This window comes from Euprymna scolopes, chromosome 6 (genome assembly GCF_053919585.1).
Source record: "Euprymna scolopes isolate OS-2025 chromosome 6, ASM5391958v1, whole genome shotgun sequence".
In the NCBI taxonomy this organism is placed as follows: Eukaryota; Metazoa; Mollusca; class Cephalopoda; order Sepiida; family Sepiolidae; genus Euprymna; species Euprymna scolopes.
In genome coordinates this window covers 124,504,262-124,530,924 of record NC_136487.1, presented here as the reverse complement: position 1 = coordinate 124,530,924, position 26,663 = coordinate 124,504,262, and the positions used below count along the sequence as shown (strand labels likewise).

At 32.5% G+C, this 26,663-nt stretch overlaps 1 protein-coding gene across 1 annotated transcript in view; it reads right to left on the bottom strand.

Moving 5' to 3' along the window:
• The window catches only part of LOC145277925 (glutathione S-transferase omega-1-like), a 40,399-nt gene extending 17,044 nt beyond the window's left edge, over positions 1 to 23,355 (bottom strand). Inside the window, exons 1-5 of the mRNA XM_080130000.1 lie at positions 23,201 to 23,355; positions 13,240 to 13,444; positions 11,139 to 11,225; positions 3,898 to 3,991; positions 1,224 to 1,329 (exon numbers count right to left, since the gene is read on the bottom strand). Of these exons, the coding sequence (XP_079986126.1) occupies positions 1,224 to 1,329; positions 3,898 to 3,991; positions 11,139 to 11,225; positions 13,240 to 13,444; positions 23,201 to 23,280 (572 nt within the window). The 5' untranslated portion in view covers positions 23,281 to 23,355. The remainder of the gene's footprint in view (positions 1 to 1,223; positions 1,330 to 3,897; positions 3,992 to 11,138; positions 11,226 to 13,239; positions 13,445 to 23,200) is intronic.
• Between the last annotated feature and the right edge of the window lie 3,308 nt (positions 23,356 to 26,663).

Below are 26,663 nucleotides of genomic sequence, written 5' to 3'. Positions count from 1 at the left end.
TCAAAAAATGTTTGATAAAACGACCAGTGCTTGTGCAGTATATAATGGAATTTTGGACAAATGCATTTTCAGGTGAATATATTACGTATTTATGTGCCATGACAAAATTAGTACAAATTCCAAAAATTATGAAAAATGATCCAGTAGAGAAATAATTACAAGTAAAAATAGAATTTATCAAATTATTGAGTTTTATCGTATGTTTTAATGTGGAAGAATTGTGTGTCAAGTCTGTATGACAAACTGACTTATCTCCCTTGCTTTTCTTGAAATTTGCCATTGGAAAAATAGAAAATGCCTGTGTCTTTTTTGACTTTTTATGAAAAATACATCTAGCACATCTACAGGCTCATTTTTCATAATTTTTAGAATCTCTACTGTTTTATATAAATAGAACTTTGTGTGTGTGTGTGTGTGTGTGTGTGTGTGTGTGTGTGTGAATGTGAATTTGTTATCTATGAACTTGAAAACAGTTGAGCCAATTTTTATGAAATTTCACACCAATGTACTTTATGTACCTGGCAGTGTTCTTAGATAGGTTTTGTATCAGAATGTCTTCAATAAGTATCGATAATCAATAATGAAAAAAAATCTGATGAACGACGGAACAGGCGATTTTACATCACAAGTGTATTAGAGAAGTTTTATTACCACATATGTCGAAAGGCCCGACATATAAAATCAACAATAGGTTCTTTGATATGACAAGGGTGCATTCAAAATGAACGTTTTTGTGTAGAGCACAACTGAAGCATGATACTTGACTTTTACATGTTAGACTTTAATTCAAGCCATTATATATAAAATAATTTTACAAAGTCAGCAGTGGGTTCTCTACAGTGCAATGTAAACGACAATGTATTATGGACTAAATCCCTGTAGGGAGGCAAGTGAAGCTTCCTCCTGGCACACTGTGATAGGTTTCCAACTAGAGCAAGCAATCAATTGATTTAATTGGAAAATGGGCGATTTCTACTGATTTTGATGACAATATAAATATGGGAGCGTGAAACATCGTTCAATCCCGGGCAACATCAGGTCTCCCTGCTGGTTTTTATTAATTTCAAGATGACACGTACATACATATTAGTGCTTTTATCTGTAATCCATTTGTTTGAAATACCATTATACAGCACAAGCACCAAACAATCTCCGCTGAAAAAAAAAACAAATAATGTTACGCGCCAGTTTATAAAATTAGTTTTGCAACTAATGTAACTCACCTGATTTTTTTGTGTTCCAGCACAAGTTTCGTACGATGTGAATATGGACAAAGTCTGTGGCAATATAATCGAAGTTGTCCAGGTTTTAATTCAGGAAACCACGAAGCTTGAAGAAAAAATAAAATAACATCAATCATTAAAATCTAGACAAAGAAAATTTTATGATTTTTTTTTTTTTTTTTTTTTTTTTTATCTTTACAGGAAATAAAAATAAAATTTTATATTTCTGAACCTTTTTAACAAGGAACGTGCTACGGTCGATGGTCAAGGAAAAATAACATGGATGCAGATATCTGGTCGAATATTAAATTTGTGGTAAAACCTAAGTACATGGATAATCGAGTAACTGAGAGTACTTCTCGCTCTGAATCACTCAGTTACTCACTCTGTGATCACCACTCCCTCGCTCCAAGTTGGTAGCAGTATTCAAGAGGTCATTCATGCGAAGATATCTCCAACATTAATGTTTTTTGTTATACATTTGTAATTTTATTGTTTTATTTTTTGGATAGGTGAGTGTAATTTAGTTTTATTTTTGTCAGTTACTACTTCCGGTAAATTAGATCGAAAATTAATTATACCCAGGGAGATTTAAGGTGCCACCTTTTAATTATTGTCGCTCAGTCATATGTTGCTTACAGTATTAGATTTTGTTCAATCTGACATTTATTTAATTATTTTTTGTATATATCAAGTTTGTATTCACTCATAAGATACTGTCTTATGTATATGCAATTGTTTTGTCAGTATTACTACAAAGCAGAACGATTTTTCTTTCACACACACACACACAGTTCCTTTCATATGATAGTCGAGATCGATATGAAAATTAAGTAGATAATATTGGTTTTTAATCGAAATTCAATTTTACGGTTTTTGATTTTCGTTCTTATTCCAATTAAGCACCTCTGTTTTTTTGACACCCTTTTTTTTCTGTTTTATTTGATCACCACTCCTTCGTTCCGTTAACTTATATATTTTTCGTATTTTTATTCAATGTAACATGTTTATTCAGCTCGAAAACCATACAGTGTTTACCGATGTATTGGAAAATTCAAGATGGTGTCTGACTCTCTCTTTAACACGGTAAGTTTGGGAAAAGGTATTATAAATAAAAAACTGGATAAAATACTGTTAAAAACTCGCTCAATATATGTTACCGTGACATAGCTTGACATATATTTGGCGGATTTTTAATAGTATTTTTTCTAGTTTTTTATTTATAACACCTTTTCCCATACTTACCGTGTTAAAGAGGGAGTGAGGCGCCATCTTGAGTTTTCCAATACATCGGTAAACACTGTATGGTTTTCGAGCTGAATAAACATGTTACATTGAATAAAAACACGAAAAATATATCCAGTATGGTAGAAAAGTAACTTATCTTGCCTTTGATAACATTTATTTGTCATATATTTGTTTTTTGACAACTTTTTCGAATCTATGTGTACAATAATACAAACCCGTTTTTCGAGCTGAATAAATATGTTACATTGAATAAAAACACGAAAAATATATCCAGTTTGGTAGAAAAGTAAATTATCTTGCCTTTGATAACATTTATTTGTTATATATTTGTTTTTTGACAACTGTTTCGAATCTATGTGTACAGTAATACAAACCCGAAATGAACTTAAGACCACGAGTGAACGCGCATTTTTTTTTTTTTAGTTTAGTTTCATATATATAGATATATAAAAATAAGTATTTTTAAATTTTATCTTTCTAGCTTTAAAAAAAGTTTTAAAATTTTATCAGCCGGCATAATTTATTTTTAAATATTGAAAAATTTCAGGAAAATTAATTTTTGCTAGATTTTCAAAACATGTGTGTCAACAGCTTAAAAAAATCGTCTCTTCAAAAGAACATGTTTTAAAGAAGACAGTAGTGAACGTGTGTGTGCGTGTGTGCGCGTGTGCTGGGTAGGACAGCGTTTGTTTTCATGTTGTGTGTACGTGTGTGTGGCTAGCGCCAGAATAGCGGACGTGGTGTCGGAGGTTGGATTGTTAGATTGTGTAAGTTTCGTATTTTTGTAATTTGTAAATGGCAAGTTAGGAAAAAATTAAACCCTTCCAAGATGGACAATAAATAAGGCCATAATATTTTATGGTAAAGTTAAGAGCGTAGGAACCATAGTTTTTTAGGATATGTGATTATTGGATTAACCAATCAGAAATCGTCTGTGGCACACACATCTCTGTTTTTATAGATATATAGATAGATATAAATTCACCTGCCATCCATTTTTTAAAAGAGGGCATTGCATAATTGTCAAACACAAGATTCAAGTAAGCACGGCTGGACAGTCCACAGAGTTTTATAATTATATAAAGAAAATAATTTTTAAATGATTTTAAATGATAGAAAATCATAGGCATTACAAGACTAATCTCACAAGTTTTAATTATTGTGGAGTTACCTGGCCTTGTTTTTTCAAGACGGTGACACGAGACAGTCCCTTTTTGCTTACTCATAAAATTTGATTTTCTTAGCAAAAAAATAAAACTACTTTGTTAATTTACATGATTTTTGGAATATCACGTATTTGTTCAGTCATGGACACACACATCATATAGATTTTTCTTTATTTACGTTTTTTAATATAAAGTAAATTCAGGACAAGAACCCTTTCTTTTAACAAAATCAAATCAAACAAAAATCAAAAGTCTCTTACTAGAATTAAATTCCTGTTCAGCAGTTGATAATGGTATTTTCTGGTTCCTTAATCTTTTCTCCGCAGCATTGGAAGGTAAATGGTAAAGATGGTCCTGCAAATGATAAACAAAAAAAAAAAAAAGTTTCTGAATTTTTGAGATGAGGATTGGTTATTTGTATTATTTGGATTCATCGGACTACTGTTCTCATCTTGAGTGTGATTTTCGCAACGTTTTGATTAATATAACCTCCGACCTTCTTCAGGTGTATCGTGTCGAACTCAGGAATGTTTCTGTCACATTCGGGAATTTGGACGGAATTTTGAACAGAATCCTTTATTTACTCCACGGGGGAAGCATGCTCTTGTTTCGTCAGCCATGACAGAATAGAGTTTGACAAGATTCACTTGAAGGAGATAGAAGATTACATCAACCGAAACGTTGTGAAAATCACTCTCAAGATGAGAATAGTAGTCCAATGAATTCAAATTAAAAAAAAAAAAAAAGAAGGATTCTATATAAATAAAACAGTAGATATAGTTTGTGTGTGTGTGTAAATATTTAACCAATAAACTCTTAAACTACTGGTCACATAAAACTGAGATTAACAGGAAATAGTAATCCTACATCAATGATGGTTTATAAAATCTTTGTTTGGATGGATGAATAATGCGTACAGCAATATATCGGCAAATTGAAATGTAAAATGTTTGTTGCAATATTTTGGATGAAGAATGGAGTATGATCCCACACAGTCGGACGATTCTATTTATAAACGATGCTGCTAGGAACTGATGAATCAAATTCATTCATATTCTGCTACCAACCAATCAGAAACCAGAATTGCTTCATAAATATTAAACCTTTTCTGGAGCAATTTCACATGTCCCCCCCGTCTCGACACGGTAAGAATATTTTGCTCTATGGAACTGTCTACTGCAAACAAGTCACCTCTCAAGACTTGTTTAGAACAACGAACCATCAGAAACTGTTCTGTCTACTGCAAACCAGTCACCTCTCAAGACTTGTTTAGAACAACGAACCATCGGAAACTGTTCTGTCTACTGCAAACAAGTCACCTCTCAAGACTTGTTTAGAACAACGAACCATCGGAAACTGTTCTGTCTACTGCAAACAAGTCACCTCTCAGGACTTGTGTGTAACAACGAACCATCGGAAACTGTTCTGTCTACTGCAAACCAGTCACCTCTCAAGACTTGTTTAGAACAACAAACCATCGGAAACTGTTCTGTCTACTGCAAACCAGTCACCTCTCAAGACTTGTTTAGAACAACGAACCATCGGAAACTGTTCTGTCTACTGCAAACCAGTCACCTCTCAAGACTTGTTTAGAACAACGAACCATCGGAAACTGTTCTGTCTACTGCAAACCAGTCACCTCTCAAGACTTGTTTAGAACAACGAACCATCGGAAACTGTTCTGTCTACTGCAAACCAGTCACCTCTAAAGACTTGTTTAGAACAACGAACCATCGGAAACTGTTCTGTCTACTGCAAACCAGTCACCTATCAAGACTTGTTTAGAACAACGAACCATCTGAAGCGTTTCTGAAACTAAACATGGCTTACACTTCTAGAATGTTCATTCAACTTGCTGACATAATTTTATTAGTTTGCACATGTGTAAAACTAATCATATCTAAAAGTGGTTTAATTTTATAACTTCATTATTTATCTGTCGGGTTAGCTCAAATGATAGCGAGCTTGGCTAAAGTGCTAAATTAAGTGAACGTAGCTGGAGTGATAAATGTTTTAGTTTTAATTCTAGTTGATGGCATCCAAATAATTTTTTTTTCAAACTTTTAAAATCAGTACTATATATTAGGTACAATATAATATTTAATAGAGAATTGGCTCTGTAATAATAAATATGAAATCTGCTTAGATTAAAATATATTTAAGCGTATTTTATGACCGGGCAAAGCTGGTTGCCAACCGCTAGTCTATAATATAAAGTAGTGTTGAGACGATTAATTGTAAACAGGAAGATTTGGAGGTATCAGAATCGGTATCGGAAAAATTGATGCCTATTTCCAATGCCAAAACGATTCTTTTAATTGTCTTTTTTTTATTTGATTTTGTTTTTTTTAAGCCAAAATCTTCCATTGCTGGTAATAAAGATAAAAAAATAAATATTTATTGATTTTAAAATACCAGTAAAACTAAAATTGATAGATCATCCTTCACAAGTGTGTTTTAATTTTTAGGAAAATATCTGCATATTTAACGTGTGTTTTTACGAAAATCGGAGGAAATAACAACTCCATAGTTAAATATTTAGAGATTTAAAAGAATTGGAATCGATAATTGTATCGGAATCGGGAATTTAGCACGGAATCGGTAATTGTATCTGAATTGGGAAAAATATTGGAATCGTCCCATCACTAATATAAAGGGCAAACATTTGTATCTACGTCTCACTAAAACACACAAAGTTCATATTTGTTGGATTGGTGTTGCCCCGGATGTATGATGTATGATCTATATATTAATAAGATTGTGTGTGTGTTATTTATTTTGTGTGTTATGCTTACATCCAAGTGACTGTCGTTTAATTGTTATAGACTTCCATTTATTGTAATAATTAATCTTACCAAGAATTCTTCATAAGTTTTGGTTTCAGTTTCGATCATAGCTGATGCCACTCAAGTTTTAATTTAATTATTATAGTAAAAAAAAAAATAATTATGACAGCCCCTTTAAGAAATACGTTTCTTATTGTTGAGCACTTTCTGTTGAATAAAAGTCGGTCAATTTAGCTCTTATGCGTAGATCGTCGTATAACGATTTGATCACTGTCTGTCTGACGTAATGAACATTTGAATTAAAATGTTTAAAATTCAACGCTATTTCACACGATTAATGGTAGCCGAATGGATACGGCCTCCGCTAATCGAGCCAGAGATGTCTCGTGTCGCGGGGTTCGAATCGTTCGACTGGTAGTAATTGTGACACCCTGCACTGAAGAATCCCGAAAGGATGAAACACTAGTGTCTATAGGTATTTAATTATTATAGTAAAAAAAAAAAATAATTATATATATATATATATATATATATATATATACCTATATTTTTTTCATAAGTTTTGGTTTCAGTTTCGAGTCAAGCTGATGCACCCAAGTCATATGGATATATTTTTTTAATTTTGAAATCACAACTTTATAATATATAAAAATCGAACATTAACTCTGTAATAATATATACAAAATATGCAAGAATTAAAATATCATATTTAAGCATACTTTATGACCAGGCTATGCCAGTCGTCCCTGATAGCTTAGATTAATACTTTTGCAGTTTTAACAAAAGAGCTACAATAATATCAGGGCATGTCCATTTACGCTGAACATCCACTGAATACCAACATCAATATATTACAGATGAAAGAGTCCGCTATGGAATTTCCACAGGTCCCGCTAGTATCTAAAAATTTAGAAAAAAAAAGATATATTCTTTGGAGGTCAAATGGACATTTGTATCGTTTAATGCTATCATGTAAAAGAAAGTGACTTTGAGTTTTTTCACAGATTTATTTCCCCTATGCTGTGTTCTCTCTGTGTCTTTTTTAAAAATCATTTTGTTTATGTGTGTGTTTCTAGAGAGAGAGGAATGGGTTGAGTGAAGAAGAAAGAGTGAGTCGGAAGGGGAAAACGAGGGAGGGAGGAAGAGAGAGGGATAGAAGAAAGAGTTGATAAGAAGGAGAAGGGGAAAACGAGAGAAGGGGAAGAGAGAGGGATAAAAGTTATGCTATACTTTTGCTCTGGGCAATGCAGGGTAATGGCCTCCATCCTGTCTCAAGAGAGAATGGATACTCCCTGTAGAGGTAGCTGCGTATATAATCATGAAGTAAGGATTGCACAATCCCAAACCTCACCTCTTCTAAGTTGGCACTGCTGATTCCAATGGCAAGCAGAAATCCAGGACGATTTAAAACAATGCAGAGATAAATGGAGAGCATATATAGCACTCGGTATTCTCAAATGGTCACCCATATTAGTACTGACCCGGCTCAACACTGCTTAACTTCAGTGATTTAACATTACATTATCTGAAACATTAATAATTATTGTCTGCTTTATGTAATACTAGCCTGGGTGTCCGGCATTGCCCAGGTGTTTGGAGGTGTGTGTTGAGCAAAAACAACAAAAAAACATGGTAGTAGGCAGGCAGGCAGGCTCGAACCCGTACTGCAAAGGAGGAAAAGAACCTGAAAAAAAAAACATTGTCTTTACTGTTGCACCCAACCGGAAGTGGCAAAGGTTTAAATTAAGGCTAGTCAATCGAAAAGAGAGAATGACTTTCAAAAATATCGGTGAAAAAACCGACCTCTCCTTGTAGAAAAGTGTCCAGTTGAGGGTGAAAGAATTAATGCTTTTTGCCAATTTTTTTTGATATTGTCATCTGAAGGGTTGAGCTTTAAAATGATACCGATCTCGTGAAAATCCGTCGCCTCTGTTGAAAGTTTTAGGCAGACATACAAACATACATACATACACACATACATACATTTAAACAGACAGGTGAAATTTATATTATAGATACTAATGCATTTCATGTTTGTATGATATCATGTTTTATACACATAAAAAAAAATGAGACTGTCTGATCAACAAAGATGTGTCAATGGTGATTAATCTGATATCGCTAGGGTAAAAAAATTCTGAATTTATTTATTTTAAAACAAATTGTTCCAAGATCAAATTATGTCACCCTATCAACTAAAGCAGAAGACTTTTACATAAATATACATTTAAAAAAGTGATATTCGTTTTGTTGATCTGGAGAATATTAATTTGTTGATTATTTTTATGACAGAAAAAAATTCATTGTTTTGAAAAGAATTAAAAATTAAATTGCTACAATGTTAAATAAATTTGCAAGAGATGTATTCAATTTAAAGAATCTTTGCTGATAACCAAGGGAAACTACTTTTATAGAAGAAGAAAAATTCATTCTTCTTAATAGTATTGACACTGACAGACATTTATGATTTCAAAAAGTATATTATTATTAATGTTGGGACGATTAATCGGAATCGGGAATCAGAAAAATCGGTATCGGAAAAATTGATGCCTATTTTCTGATACCAAAACGATTCTTTTAATTTTATTTTTTTATTTTATTTTGTTTAAACCAAAATCTTCCATTCCTGGTAATAATGATAAAACAAATATTTATTGATTTTCCAGTAAAGCTAAAATCAATAAGTCATCTTCCACAAGTGTATTTTGACATTTAGGAAAATATCTGCATATTTAAGATGTGTTTTTTACGAAAATCAGGAGAAATAACTATCTCATAGTAAAATAATTAGAAACTTATAAAGAATCGGAATTGATAATTGTCTCAGAATCAGGATCGGGAAAAATATTGGAATCGTCCCATCACTAATTATTATTAACAGTAATTTATACAGATCGATGTATAAAACATTATAGAATTTTATTATCATTGTATAATTAATGCCTCATTAAGTTATACTTAATCAAAACCAGATTGTTATCGATACATATTATTAACACGCAGCATTTACTATATTTACTACTGGTCACTTCTTGCATGACATAGTCTAGGACAGCCAAACAGGCACTATGCTTTGATTTCGTTCTTGTTTGATTATCTCGGGTCATTGGATAGTAATTTTATTACGCCATTTCAGATTATAATTACACACACATGTTGATCTGAAAATAAATGTTTTTCCAAAAGCCTAGATACTGACCATCAGAAAACACGTCCATCTCTGTTGAAATCCAAAAGGAAAATAAAGACAGAAAATGGAAGTGATTTCATCACTCTCCAGATCCAAATCCTGGCTTTAGTGTTGCCATTTTTTGCCTCCCTTGCAAATTAGAAGTCAAAAAACTATCAGGCACGCACACTGAGATCCCCAAAATAAAGAAACATCGCTTTGATTTTGGTTCTTATGAAACGTATGACGACCTTTGCTCATCTGATAGAAATTTGACTCTTTCAGTCAGCCATCTTGGATTGCATGTTCCTATTTACATTTGCACGTAGTGGTTGTTCCTATTTACTTTGCCTCCCCACGGGTCAGAGTTAGACACCAGGGTCGTTTTTTAATGTGGAGAAAAGGAACAAAAATAAAAATTGTCTCAGTCGTGAAGGATTTCTCCTCCACTGACAGAGAACAAGAAATTGAAGTGTAGATCTGAAGAAAAGACACTTTGATCTTGACCCGAAGGCCAAGTCCATACGCATGTTGATCTGCAAATAAATGCTTTTCCAGCACCCTAGGCCAGTGTTTCCCAAACTGGATAAGTACGAGATGCTTAACTAAGCTCCGATTTCTAGCTTCTTCTTGTAAAACATTCACAGCAAGAACTCATTTTCCTAACACAGCTGGAAAGAATTTTCCTTTCTTCTACTTTTTTACTAACATTAGCCTCTTTGCAAGAACTTTCCATCCGTAGAACATATTACGACAAGACTGCTTCTCTGTAGACTACAACAGGGTCGTTTTCAAGTCCAATATCAACAAATACTTGTCGTAAACTGTCCTCATAAGTAATCAATGGAGAGGTGATACCTGGAAATATAAACACTGAAATAAAATATGCGATCAGATCATCTTTGTCCATTTGATTCATCATTTTCAATCCTTTCATAATATTCTTCATCATTCAACTGTTATTCTAGCCAACTTGTTAGTGTTTGCCCTTATCCTCAAGTGGTTTTCGTCCTCGATAAGTGATGACTCACTTGTAAAAGAAGACAAAAATCTGTATTAGTTGGATTCTTTGAACAACTGTTTTCATCTTGAATGTTATTTTCACAACGTTTCAGTCGATGTAACCTCCAATTTTCTTCAGGTGCATTTTGTCAAACCCAAGAAACGTCTCTGTTGAACTCGGGATTCTGCATATAATTTCGAACAAAACCCTTTTTTATTTAATCCACAGGAGTAATATGCTCTTGCTCTATCAGTCATGACCAGATAGAAGTCCTAAGTAATTCGTAATTGTATTTTAAGTGTTGCCCACACTGAAGATTGAACCTTCAACCTCCAGAAGAGTGTAACTTACAACTGAATTTTACAGAAAGATTCCCTGAATGCAACAAGATATACCTAACAAAGGTCAGAGGTTACATCAACCGAAATGTTGTGAAAATAAAACCCACGATGAGAATAATAGTCCAAAGAATCCAAATAATACAAAAATCAAGCCTCGTCTAAAAAATTCAGAAACATAAGAAAGAAATGTCAAGAAACTTACTTGAAGATAAATGATTGGGTAAGGAAGGCAGGCATTTTCTTGGCAGGATGAAGCTAAGCACTTTATATGGATGGCGGACGTCTTTTTCTAAAAACAAGAACAAAAAATAAAGATACAGATTATATGGAAATTAGTAAACTAGCTGAAGTACCTGTCAATGCTGGGTTTCTTTTCTGTATATCATTTCAAATGAAGAGAAATTTTGGTGTTTTGTGATGTTGTTAGCCTCAGTCTTTTCTATAAATACTATTATGGTATGTGTTCTTCAGAACTGTTTGATCTATTTCCTGCTTCCTTTGTTCCAGCTTGTTTGACTTGTTGGTCTAGTGGTCTTTCATTGATTCACTGTTTTGATACCTCATTGTGATACCGCTTCCTATTCCAGTAGATTCTTTCCAAGAAATGCAAACTTGTGGAATTCTCTTCCTGTTGACTTTTCTTCCTACTTACAGCCTCAGTCTTTTCAAGATTAAGTTCGATAGCATTTCCTGTTTTTGCAATAATCGGTTTTCGTTCTTGTTAGCTCCTTGCTTCAAGTGATTTCCATAGAACAATTTAAACAAACAAAAGAAAGAAACAGAAAGAGGCACAAAGATGGTGAGCTCTGTCCACTATACATGTTAAGGTGTTTTTTATTCAGTTGTACAGATAATGGGGGTGTCGAATGTACACATGATTCCAAAGTCATAAATGTTACATATTGGGATCCTATGCTGGTAGGTAGAGATTATATTAACTAGTATAAATTTAAGAATGTTATATAAGTTAATGTTGGGATGGCCTGGCGGCAAACAGAGATGAACATGAACATGGCGAGATTGATGTGAAGGGTTTAGAGGTAAGCTCCCTTGACAAAAGACAACAGAAGCAGGTGTTGATGCTTACATAAGAAATGATAATGTGTTTGAGGATTGGAACAAAGTATATGAGGCATTTTGCATCAGGATAGCTGAGAGAAAAGATGTGCCTGAAAATATGACGAATCTAAGTGAACATTTTCCTCAAGACTTGTCCGTTTGTTGAGCAAATTTGAACTAATTTTAGCTTATCTTTTTGAAAAAATAAATTCTTGGTCATTCACCTTATGAATGAATCATCTTTCTTATAAAACCTCTAAAATTGCCAACAGGTCTCCTTTTGTTTCCATGCACGGGTTTTATTTGTCTTGAGTTAACAGAAGATCAATGGCCACTAGACAATGAAACTATACAGATCAGAGGCCAAACAAATGAGAAAGTGACTGGAAAGAATGAAGATTTTATTAATTGATTTGTATTTCTTGATCCCTCATCAAGTATGAATTTGTTGAAAATAAACAAATATGCATGTGTGTGAAAAGACTATGGGTTTTTTATGTACATCTCTTCATTTAAAGTATCAATAGTTTATTGAAATGTATAAAATATCATTTGTTTATTGAAATATATAAAATATTGTTTGTTTATTGAAATGTATAAAATATCATTTGTTTATTGAAATGTATAAAATATTGTTTGTTTATTGAAATATATGAAATATTGTTTGTTTATTGAAATGTATAAAATATTGTTTGTTTATTGAAATATATGAAATATTGTTTGTTTATTGAAATGTATAAAATATTTTTTGTTTATTGAAATATATAAAATATTGTTTGTTTATTGAAATGTATAAAATATTGTTTGTTTATTGAAATATATGAAATATTGTTTTTTTATTGAAATGTATAAAATATTGTTTGTTTATTGAAATATATGAAATATTGTTTGTTTATTGAAATGTATAAAATATTGTTTGTTTATTGAAATGTATAAAATATTGTTTGTTTCTTGAAATATATAAAATATTGTTTGTTTATTGAAATATATAAAATATTGTTTGTTTATTGAAATGTATAAAATATTGTTTGTTTATTGAACTGTATAAAATATTGTTTGTTTATTGAAATGTATAAAATATTGTTTGTTTATTGAACTGTATAAAATATTGTTTGTTTATTGAAATGCATAAAATATTGTTTGTTTATTGAACTGTATATAAAGTATTGCTTGTTATTGAAATGTAGAAAATATTGTAAGTTTATTCAAATAAAGAGAAAGTAATGATGAAATTAGAATTGTACCTGTTTTCCATTTTGAAACACAGACGGAACTGCATGATCTCGGAGACGAACAGTCTGTCCTGTGAGGTCAAAGCAGTCCTGGGTAAAGTGGGCAGAGCATATGTAACTGTTTTCGGTCGGTGTCCATGGCTCACCATTTTTCTGGTCTTGACGCCGGATAGCATTTACCCATTTTTCTAATTTTACCGAATTCTTCATTGGTAAACTAAAAAATAAAAACAAAGTAAGAACATATATTTTTAATAAGCACCCATACTTAAGTAAAGCATAATAGGTCAACAAACGTCTCAAACAGGAAAGTTAAAAGAAAGAAAAAAACAATCCATCGGTAGAGAAAGAAGAAAAGAACAAAAAGGAAGGAAGCATCTCATTATGGAAATAGAATGAAGGGTTTCTTTCCAAATTCATTTTGGATGGTGAGAGGTTGTTGGACTTGCTATTTGCTTTCTCCCTTACCCTAAACAGTAGTTAATGGTTTTGTCCGGCAGTTTTTTTCATCACTAACTTTAAAATGACAGAACATTTGATCTGAAAAGGAAACACTAGATAAGTGGATAGTCCTTAATCCGCAGAGTTTCGAAGAAATACTTTCTTTCTCATCAGAGGGTAGGAATTAGCAAAATGCGGGATCGGATTTTGCATGCAAAAGTATTTGATGAAACAAGAAGTAAGTCAAAGATCTTACTTGAAAAGAAAAAAAGGGAAGCAGAGGGAATATGGTGAAGAAAAAGGTGATTACACATGAATGGATAGTCTGGTGGAAGATAAATAATCCAGTGACGGTAAAATCCAAGTATATAATTTCAAGAAAGTTAAATGAATTTCCATTTGCACAAGTAAAATCCAAAAATCCCGTAATTGGAAGAAGATGGTCCATAATAATCCAAAGGCATTTTATTATATATATATATATATATATATATATATATATATATATATATATATATATATATATATATTTATTTATTTATTATATATATGTATATGTAAATATATATATATTTTATATTATATATATATTATATATATGTAAATATAAATATATATATTATATATATGTAAATATATATATATATATTTTATATTATATATATATTATATATATGTAAATATAAATATATATATTATATATATGTAAATATATATATATATTTTATATTATATATATGTAAATATATATATATATATATTATATATATGTAAATATATATATATATATATATTTTATATTATATATATGTAAATATATATATATATATGTAAATATATATATATATTTTATATTATATATATGTAAATATATATATATATATGTAAATATATATATATATATATTTTATATTATATATATGTAAATATATATATATATATTTTATATTATATATATGTAAATATAAATATATATATTATATATATGTAAATATATATATATTTTATTTTATATATATATATATATATATATATATGATGAAAATAATGGAAATAGTATTCCGATGGAGGTATATATACTATTCCTTGCCATAATTGCCATCATAAATACGTTGGTGAAACTCAGCGTAAATTGGAAAAAAGGCTCAATGAACACAAAAGAGATATAAAAAATAGCAATTCCCTAAGTGCATTATTCTCTCATACATTGCAACATAACCACACCTTTGATTTTAAACAATAATTTTAAATAATTGCCATCATAAATACGTTGGTGAAACTCAGCGTAAATTGGAAAAAAGGCTCAATGAACACAAAAGAGATATAAAAAATAGCAATTCCCTAAGTGCATTATTCTCTCATACATTGCAACATAACCACACCTTTGATTTTAAACAAGCAAAAGTAGTTAAATTCATTTCAAATAAACCGCGCCGGAGACTCCTTGAATCTGCGCTTATCGCAATTTCAAGCACTATTAAACAACGTGGAGGTTTCTATAACATAGCGCCATTAATAAGTAAACTGTTATTAAAAGAACATCATTTAACTGTGGACACAGGTTAACTTTCTCACACCATTCAAACACCCCCTGTAATAATTAACACATAATCTCAATCAATAAATTACATAAAAAACACTAATTTCATTCCTGTTACAAACTTATATTTAAATTTCAACAGATATATCTTTTTCCCAATAAGAATATAAACTTGCGTTCATAGTTTTAAAATTAAATTAACGACTATATGACGTCACTAAAATTTCCTTTCTTTTTAACAGCGCCAGCCCCCCTTCCTTTTTGAATTTCCAACATCAATTTTTCCGTTTCTCTTAAATAGAACTGCGTCACACTGTGCACGTGAAACTTTTTCAAATATTTTTTGTACTGGTATATTTTTTGGTTTCTTAATCTCATTCACCCAGAGGAAGTCTCGAAATAAAGACGAAACGTTGGTGAACACATAATACGGTTTGTTCCTTTTTTATTTTCTCTATATATATATATATATATATAGCTTAGATAAATACTTTTGCAATTTTAACAATTTTAACAAAAGAGCTACAATAATGTAAAAGCATCTCCATTTACGCTGAACATCTACAGAACGCCAACATCAATATATTACATATGAAAGAGTCCCCTGTGGAATTTCCACAGGTCTCGCTAGTTTTAATGTAATGTGCGAATTGAAAGAATTTTGGGTGAGAAATAAGATGATAGAATATTTAATCTAATTTTGTTTTTATTTCTATTTACTATTTTATAAAGATGAAATCATTTTAGGTTTTCATATTTTTTTTCATTTTTTCATTTTTCATTTCATCAGATTATTTCCATAATTATTATATCTATTTCTCTCTTAGTCTGTTTGTCTATTCCACTTTTTCTATGAAACTACAGGGCCAATCTGGCTGAAATTTTACTTGGATCTTTGTTATGAAAAGGTGCAACAAACTAATTACTATAATATCCATTCAATGCACAGTTAGGGATTAGTATTTAATGTAAAAATCAGCAAAAACTTACCATATTCAACCATCAATTTGGCATAAAGCATTCATTCTAAGTCAACACCTATAACTTTTTCTCATTTTTAATAGGCTAGAAAGTTTAGTGTGTATATATATATATATATATATATATATATATATATATATATATATACTAGCATTTCAGCCCGGCGTTGCCCGGGTGTTTGGATGTGTATGTTGAGCCAAAAAAAAAAAAAGTGGTAGTAGGAAGGCAGGCTCGAACCCGTACCGCAACGGAGGAAAAGAACGGGGTAAAACCTAACGTTTATGCTGTTACGACCACCGCCAAACCGGAAGCGACATTTTTTAAAATTAAGGTTAGACAATCTAAAGGAGAGGATAACTTTCAAAAATATCGGCGAAAAAAGTGACCCTCCCCCTGTAGAAAAGTGCCTAGGTGAAGGGGAAGATATTAATGTTTTTAGCCAATTTTTCGATATTTGTCGTATGAAAGGTCGAGCTTTAAAACGATACTGATCTTGGTAAAATCCGTCGCCTCTATTGAAAGTTTAAGGCAGACATGCAAACAGACATACATACATACATTTATATATTGGTAACTAAAAATTTTCAACCCAAACTGATGAAAAAGCTTGCCCTATCTCTGAATACCCTTTATATAAAATTTCAAATATTTAGACCAGAAATTGTCTGAGTAATTTGGAAGAGACCGCAGAGGTCAATTTTTTTTTAATTTTACCCCTATTATGACCTCTTAAAATTTATTGTTTTGGGCTCAAATCAAGTTATTAAGTTAGATCCATGTCCAAGGAACTTATATCTAAAATTTCAAGTGCGTAGACCCAAAATTATCGGAGGAGTTTGGTAGAATTCTCAAAATCGTTGAACTTTGAGCCCTTAATCGCCAAATCTCCAGCTAAAAACCGATCACATCAATTTTCCCAAATCTCAGTACCCTGTATATAAATTTCGAGTCTGTAGACTAAAAATTGACAGAGTTATTGCGTAGGGAAATGTACACAGACACACAGATACACAGACACGTTCACTTTTATAGATATATATATATAACTTTAGTTCCTTCAGCTTTAATCAAAACCCAAACTTATGAAGAATTCTTGATAAAAATTATTTATAAAACAAAATAGATTACTAAGGTGCCATCAGTTAAAATCAAAACCGAAACCGAGACTTATGAAGAATTCTTGATAAAATTATTTTTAAAAATAGATTATTGGAGTGCCATTAGCTATAATCAAAACCAAAACCAAAACTTATGAGGAATTCTTGGTAAAATTATTTATAAAAAAAATAGATGACTTAAGTGCCATCAGCTATAATTGAAACCGAACCAAAATTATGAAGAATTCTTAGTAAAATTATTTATTAAAAAATTAAATGAGTTGAGTACCATCAACTATAATCGAAACAGAAACCCAAACTTATGAAGAATTCTCGGTAAAATTATTTATGAGAAGAAATGGAAGTCAATAACAATTAAATGACCTGGACGTAAGCGCAACACAAAAAATAACACACATGCTATCGTTTTAATATATAGATTGTTACACCTTCAAATCTATCTAAAAAAAATAACGTTAAAAATGTTAAATGTTTATTAAACATTTTTTTGTGCATAAAAGTTTAGCTTTGCTGAAGACGGTTGAAATGGTTAACTTTTATGCACCAAAAAAATATTTAATAAACATGTGAATAAAATATTCAAATCTTTAATAAATAAAATTAATAATATAACAAAAAAATATGTCCTAAATAAAAGGGGCAACGTAAATAAACATAGGGCAGGGAACTTCCTCAACGCTCAGGCGGGCGTAACATTTAAATATCACTAATAAAAAAATGAATAAATAAACAATAGATCTTACATTAAAAATGTTAAGTTATAGTCGCAGAAATTAGGAACTCATGATTTTTGGAAATTTTATAACAGTGTAGTAAATAATGAGCCGTGAACAATTCCATACTATCCACAACCTTGAGGTTGTTTGCATGGCGACCGAGAAGGCTAACTTGTTTGCCCGACGGTTTGCCTCCAACTCAACTTTGGACCCAGCAAACCACTCCCTCCCAGATGTTCCTTTGCAGACAGAAACCACACTCGATGATCTAAAAAAATCACCTTTCAAGTTTGTACTATCATCTAAACACTTTAATGGCAAGTGGGCTTGATCTCATTCCTAGACACCTCGAAGGAGTGTGAGCCTGATCTCATCCCTGCTATATTAATAATAAATGCTCTGCTAAGGTTACCCCAGTTCTCTCTAAACTCTTCAACAAATGCTTTACTGAATCTGGCTTTCCTGATTGCTGCTAAATAGCTTTTGTGGTACTAGCTTACAAGAATTCTGGCGAAAGAACAAACCCAGTAAATTGCCTGATTACCAAAACCTTTGAATCCTTAAGTAATCAAGTACTAGTCCACTACCACATAGATACTAAACTTCTTCCTGACTGACAATATGGATTTACGCAAACCCATTTTACTGCAGATATCCTAACTATAATCTCGGAATGCATATACTACATACTGGATAAGGCAGTAGAGGCTAGGACAGTAGCTGTAGATATATCGAAGGCCTTTGACAGTGTATGGCACAATGGTCTTCTCATGAAAATCAAATTATATGGTATTACTGCATGAATACTTAACATAATCAAATCCTTCTTAAATAAGAGAAAAATCCAGGTTGTTCTTGATAGTTGTACGTCAAAACAATATAAGTACCACAGGGATCGATCCTTGGACCTTTCATATTAAGATTTATTATCAAATATATTCTCTAATGGTTTTCAGCGGTCGCCATTTTGGTTTAAATTGAAGACACTCATGATAAAACTACATTATTCAATAAATCTTATTTTTACTAGTAATTATTTTTTTACTTGATCTTTTTTCGCAATTCTTTGAATTTTTTTACTCATTACAACATGGAACGTAACTACCTAATAGTGTTTTTCTACTTCAAATGCGTTTTTTAAATATCCACTTAATGCACAACATCAACAAATTAATAAGGGTGGATTAATTTGCTCTGTCACTGGTCAGACAAGACTAACCGAAAAAATTTGATAGCCATTTTTTGGAAGCTAACTACTTCAATATAGCATCGGTCTGTGCCTTGTAAATCGCAATCGGAAACATTCGTGTCGATATAGGTTCTGTTCTGTAGAAGCACAAAAAAACAAAACAATAGGGGTTAGCTTACCCATGTCAAAAATTTGCAGGCGTTTGTGATGATTAAAAAAACCCAAAAACAAAAAAAAAAAAAACAGCAGCAACAACAAAAACAAATTATTTGTTTTGAAAACATTTTCTTTTCGTTCCTAACGATCTCATCTATATTTATGGAGTGAAAGTTAACGCGTTTTTTACAGTATGTTGGGTTATGTTGAAGCGGTTAGCTGAAAACAAAAAAATAACAACAAAAAAAAATGGTTGTCAAATTTTAGTTTTGTCTGACTTTGCACACGGTGAATAATAAAATGATTCGCTGTTTAACAAGTTAGAAAAGCATTTCATCGAAAGCATGAAAATTGTTAAACAAAATGTTCTTACTATAGGCTTTAAAAATAAATGTACAAGATTCAATTTGAAATTTATTTGCATACACTTAAAAAAAAAATCATTGAAAATTTTATATCTATATCATTAATTGCTAGATAAAAGATAATGTTTTTAAATTGCAACAAACTGTACATTACATAAAATAAATCAAAGGTAGTTTTTTTGATTCAATTTAAATTAAATTTTTATACCATACTTTGTAAAATTTATAAAAGTACACTTTGAAGATAAATAAATTTCAAATTGAATCTTGTACCTTTATTCTTACAGCCTATGGTAAAAACATTTTGTTTAACAATTTTCATGCCTTGGATGAAATGCTTTTCTAACTTGTATCTTATCTTTTTAAGATTATATTTTAAAACACTCCTTCTCTTTATTTCAGTTTGTATTTCTCCTCACACCACAACTTATTTTTGCAACCCCCTCTTTGTATTATTACAGGTCTGAATATTGTCTGTTTCAGTTTGTATTTCACCTCACACCACAACTCATTTTTTGCAACCCCCTCTTTGTAATACAGGTCTGAATAATGAGAAAATCTGAATTTTCTTTTAACAAAAACTTTAAAATAACTTTTTTAGATTACATTTTTTTAAACTTCTTTCAGAATAGAAAATCTTTAAAATTTGATAAGGCACATATTTCATAGAAGTTTTATTAACAAATATTCAGTACATAACAAGAAAAATAAAGATGAAAATTTCAAAAGGATTGTATAACTGGTTACGGTCAATAGTAGTCCTCACCAGCGAAAGTCTTTATTAGTGTTATTCTATTATTATTATTTAAAAAATTTTGTGTCCTGCTCTTTCGCGCAAGGACTAATAAACACTGATTCATTTTATTATTCACTGCTTGTTTATTGTTTATTAAAAGTGAAAATGAAATATGTTACTACACATTAAAAAATATTTTTGGTGATAAGCTCGATAATTCGCTAAATTCTATTTTTACTTGTAATTTTTTTTAGGATCATTTTTCTTAATTTTTGGAATTTATACTACTTTCGATATACATGTAAGTTTTTCTTAGTGTTTTTACTTAAATGCATTTAAAAAGCATTGGTGCTATGCGTTATTTTTTTAAACCGTATTTCCAAGTTTAATTAAAGTTTTGTTTTTTATTCAATTGCAAGGTTAAAGTACAGAATAGGCACAAACCGCCCTCCCCTCCTCATGTTAAGAATGGCTTTTTAAATAATAACGTTATTATTTCAGTACGGATCAATACCAAAACATTTTATGGACATTTACTGAAGTGTGTAATGTTTTCACCTGAAGTGCGTTGGTTTAAACATTAAAAATATTTCTGGTGATCTTTTAAACCAACGCACTTCAGGTGAAAACATTACACATTTAAATGAATGCCCAAAAAAAAAAAATGTTTTCAAAATGCATTTTAAGTAAAAGCACTAAGACAAACTTACGTGTCATGTCGAAATTAGTATAAATTCCAAAAATCAAGAAAAATTATCCTAAAGATAATTACAAGTAAAAATAGAATTTATCGAATTATCGAGCTTTATGGCATGTTTTAGTGTGGAATAGTTGTGCGACCAATTCAGTATGACAAACTGACTCAGTTCCCTTGATTTAAATTAAGGGTCCACTATTTTTGAATAGAACATAATTATTAAAAATACATCGAGCGAGCAGTCGAGCACGAGCACATCTAGATCGTTTTTGGAATTTATGCTAATTTCGATATGACACTTAAGTACGTAATAATGTTTTCACCTGAAATGTGTTGGTTTAAATAATCAATCTACACAAGTACCTTTTTTTTTTGTTTTTAACTTTGGAGATATTTGCCAGGATGCTGATATGTAATCGCAGAAAAAAAAACTTTTTTATTTAGTCTAATTAACAGCATGGGGGCAAAGGGTAAAATTTAACCGACTGAAAACAAACGAAAACATATATATATAAACATTTGGTGCTTGCTAAGATGGAATCGACGAATAGATTTTTTTTTAATATGTTGTTTTAAGCAAAAACAACAGTACTTAGTTAACTGTCATGTCGAAAATAGTAATATATTAAAAAATTACGAAAATTCATCCAGTAGAAAATTATTTATAATTAAAAGTAATTTTTACGAAAAATTGGGAGAAATGGCATTATGAGCACCTTAAAGATTGCGAATGCAGGGAAATACTTATCTCCCTTTTCGCCACTTATGACGTTTTAATTTAGACCATAACGATACTTTTTTTTTTATCAATTTTTACGACGTGCCCCACTGCCCCAGTGCCCCATTGCCCCAGCAAACACCCCAACCTCCCCATGTTAAGAACGGCTTTCGAGGTTGGGAGGGGAAATTATTCCGAAAGCCGTTCTGAACATAGGGGGGTTAGGTTGGGGTGTTTATAATACGCTGCTGGAGCACGTGATAAAAATTGACCTTTTTTTTGGTATTTTTTTACGACCTGAGGTCACCTGACCAGCGTAGTATAAACACTCCCCCCCCATGTTAAGAACGGCTTTCGAGGTTGGGGATGCTAATTCCGAAAGCCGTTCTTAACATGGGAAGGTTCCGATGTTTATGCTGCGTTTGGGGCAGATTGTAAAAAATACATTTTTTTTTTGGTACTCCATGCACTTATTGACCCGTGCTGAAATAATAACGCTATCATTTAAAAAGCCATTCTTAACATGGGGAGGGGAGGGTGTTTTGGGTATTATTATACAAACACCGTGACAGCGTTAGGGTTAGGTTTAGGGTTAGGGTTAGGGTTTAGGGTTAGGGTTAATTCGCTGTCACGCCACGGTGTTTGTATAAATTTACCGTGTTTTGTACCTATTCTGTACTTAAACCTTACAATTAAATTTAAAAAAAAAAAAAAAACATATAAAACTTAAATTAAACTTGGAAATATGATTTAAAAAATAGCGCGGCGCGCCGGCGCGGATCAGTAAGTGCATTCATTAGCACCTTCTTTTTTTTTTTTTTTTACATAAACAACAATAGCAGTTGATTAATTTTCGTAATTTTTGTATATGTTACTATTTTCGACATGACTATTAAGTAAGTACTGTTGTTTTTGTTTAAAACCACATATTTAAAAAAAAATAAATCGACCCGTTCCGTTGACTATCCTAACAAGCACCAAATATTTTTTTTTTTTTTACATACATTTCTGTGTCCGGATTTATTAATTTCTAAAATGAAAACAAATAATTTGCCTTGGTATGCTAAGCTGCACTTATGCCTTTATTTTTTTAATCTATACAAAAAGATTAGATCTAAAAAGTACGAAACTGAAAGTGTACACAAAAAGTGCAGTCCTTACAGTGCAGTTAGTGTAGTGGAGTGCACTTTTCGTGAAAGACACTCGGGTACACCTTTTTTCATATAGATTTTAAATAAATTGGTTCAAACTTCAATGAAACTCAACGATTACAGCTTAAGAGAAAAGCGAAACAAACTTGAGTTTAGAAAACCTACCGGTGAAAAGTAATGTTATTTCTCCGGGCTGCCACAGTGTCACGTTGTGAACAACCGGGACCACAACAACAACGAACCATATTCAATACGATAATGCCACAGCTAAGATGGCGGCCGATTCTATAGTCAATCAGAGTTACCTCCCTTCAATGGTAACTCGCAGGAAAACCATAGCTCTTGTCCAGGATAATATAAATTTTAGGAAAAATCTGTTCTCGCCCAAATTCCCACTGTATTAAAAAAAAAAAATAAATAAAAAATCTGTATTATTTCGTCACGGAATAGAAAATGTCATATTCCAAAAATCCCGTATATTGATCAAGTAGTTTTATTTTAATAAAGAAAATCATTTTTAAGTGATTAATGCAAATTCGCAGGCATTACAACCAAAAACGTGCAAGTTTGAATCATTGTTCAGTATTTTCCTTGTTTCGTGAAATTATTTTCACAATGGTGATTCGAGACAGTCGCTCCTCTTATAAAATTTGATTTTCTTTGTTAAAAATAAAACTATTTGTATCTTTGTTTTTTAATATTGGGGGAAATTCTGGACAAGAACCAGAAAAACTTCAAAAATTCTACTCAACACTATTTTGAAACATGTTGCAGCGGCCATCCTTTGGTTGGGTGTGGATTGACCATGCAACTAAGAAAATAGACACAGACAAAAAAAAAAAAAAAAATGACATATTGCAAAGAAAAGAGGACAAATGCAGATCAATAGCTGTAAGAGAAAGTTGTATTTATTTTGCCATTAATACATGAGGAAAGTGTACCGGCAACTAGAGAAATTTGAAGATTCTGGAAGCAGGAAGGTTGGAGAACAGGAAGTATTGAGTTGAGTAAAGTAGGATATTGTATCTTTCCAGCTCATAGTGAGCTCAATACAAAATACAAATGTCTGCGCCCATGCTGACAGTATTTATAGAAATCAGGAGAGGTTGCTCTAGTTCCTTCCTGTCCAGGGGAGATCACTCTGGTTGCCTCCTATTGTCAGGTACAGATAACTTTTCTACCTATACATGCCTCTCACCCTCATCACCACAAGACGAATTGTTGTAGTCATCTTCACGTGCAGTAAAACTTTGTGTGGCTTTCCGTGCATTTGTGGTGATAAATTCCTTGGTGCTCTAGTTTTCTGCTGTGAAGGTTTCCTTAATGGAAGTGGACTGACTGGGTGTGTATATTCTCCTGTGGTATCATCAACTTCCATTTCTTCTTCATGCTCACTAGGCGATTCAACGTTGACGTACCATTCAACCTCCATTGCTTCCTCATGAAGTTGTTTCTGTGGGAGATCATGGTTTATAGATGGGTTCAAAGTTCTTGGTGTGGCGTAATGTGGGCCATCTACAATTGGATATATTTGGTTGTCCAATGTTACATTATTGTACCATCTATTTGCACTTGGTACTGCCAGTTCCCATGTGTCTCTACAATCCTCCCCATCTTCGTCCATTGACGTCGGTAGTTACCATTCTGGTTCTGGATCTGGGGTTCTGGATATGACCTTAAACTATATCCGATGTTGAGGTCCCAGCTTGTGGGCTTTGGGGAGTGTGGAGCCACCCTTTAATTGCCATTGCTTCCGGGTTCACTCTGACCTGGAGTGGTAGTACTTGTGAGGGTCCCAACTATGGGTTGAATAGAAACCGACTTAAAAAAATATATATATATTCTATTAAAAATTTTTTTTTCAAAATAAGTGGATTTGGCATTACAAGAAACCTTCTCTGCCACCAATAGTAATGGCCAGTGACTCTTTATCTGAGAGTACATTTTTCAAACTCCTTGGCCTAACATTCACAGGAAACATGAGTTGGAACAATTACATTGAAAGCATTGCCAAGAACGCTGCGAAGAAGGTAGGCTCTCTCTACCGTGCTAGAAAACTACTAACACCCGAAAGTATCCTGTACCTCTATAAGGCCACCATTCGCCCATGTATGGAGTATTGCTGTCACATTTGGGCTGGTGCATCAAAAGAGAGTCGCCAATCTGATAGGCCCTGAACTGGCATCTAAGCTTCAGCCTCTGTCCCATCGATGAAATGTTGCATCCCTTTGCCTGTTCTACAAGTATTTTAATGGTGAATGCTCTGGCGAACTGCAGACACTTGTGCCCTCACGATGTAGACATCCTCGAAAAACCTGACAGGCAGCTAACTCCTACTCCCACACAGTAAAGATCCCGAGATGTAAAAGATCTTTCTATTCCAGTAGTTTCTTCCCCAGAACTGCTAGACTCTGGAATTCCATTCCAGGTCCTTGCTTCCCCAACTGTACTGACATGCAGAAGTTCAAGTGTAACGTGAACCGATATCTTACTGCCCAAATCCCTACATAGTACCACAGTAGTTGTTGCCCCTGATAGTAGCCCCTACATCAAAGTGGCAATTTGCCTTGTTTGGGGTGAAAATGTAATTAAAAAAAACACACACCTGAAATTGCTTCCCATCCCACTCAAGGCGAGGCACGTTCGTCAGCTGTCTCTTATTGTGGCTGCGAGCAGAAAATTCATCTGAGGTACCATTCGCAAACATAAATGACTCCCTATTTCTCGACACTTTGCTTGTGGCTTCCATTCTGCACCCCTTAATTTTATGGCATACTTTTTTCAGGTGCCCCACCATCCCATAAAAGTGGCACTTGAGTCCAACTGCTGGATAATCTTTTCGATTCCTGGGTGTGATGTCTTCCCGCAACTGTTGTAACGTTTAGCCTTTGTCTTCTGGTCGTGCCGTTTATGGTTCAACCTTTGTACACCAGATAGCACAAGAGGGTGTGTGGCATCGTTAAAATAGGGAGTTGACTTGTCTGTTGACTCCAGGCAGACCAACCATGAGAACTTCTGCTCTAATATGGTAAGGGAAGCTGCCTCCATCAGTTTTCTTTCCTGGTGTTCGATATTTTGCAAGCCACTATCATCTGCCCGGAAACCATATTGTCTGAATAGTTAATTAACTGCTGGCAAGTCGGTTCGTTTGGACACTGAATGCGAAATTCAAAAAATTTGGCATGGTCACGTAACCTCGAAAAAAAATGAGTTGCTGACTCACCTTTGTTTTGTTTTATGGAGTGAAATTTCTGTCAGTGGACTTCTTGATGCAATCTTTGCATGACCACCAATCGTATCTAATGAAGAAGGTAATCGTCTGAGACAGAGTTAAGTCTTAAAAATTCAAACAGTAACCTGTTTGTTTCCAGTGTACAGGTCTCTTGTAGCTTGTTCTGGATTACGGTTGTGTCTTCCAATCTGCATACCACTTTGTATTGCACCAAGGTGTCCAAAAATAATGCCCATTCCCATCAGTTGTATCCAGTCCTATTGAGGGTCATTCCGTTTTTTTTTTTTTTTTCATTTTCGATATGTTTGGACGACTGTAAAGCGTTTCTTTCCTCGGTCCAATGTTCTCTGTTTGCAACTTGACGAGTTGCTTTAATAAAAGCATTTTTTCTTGCTC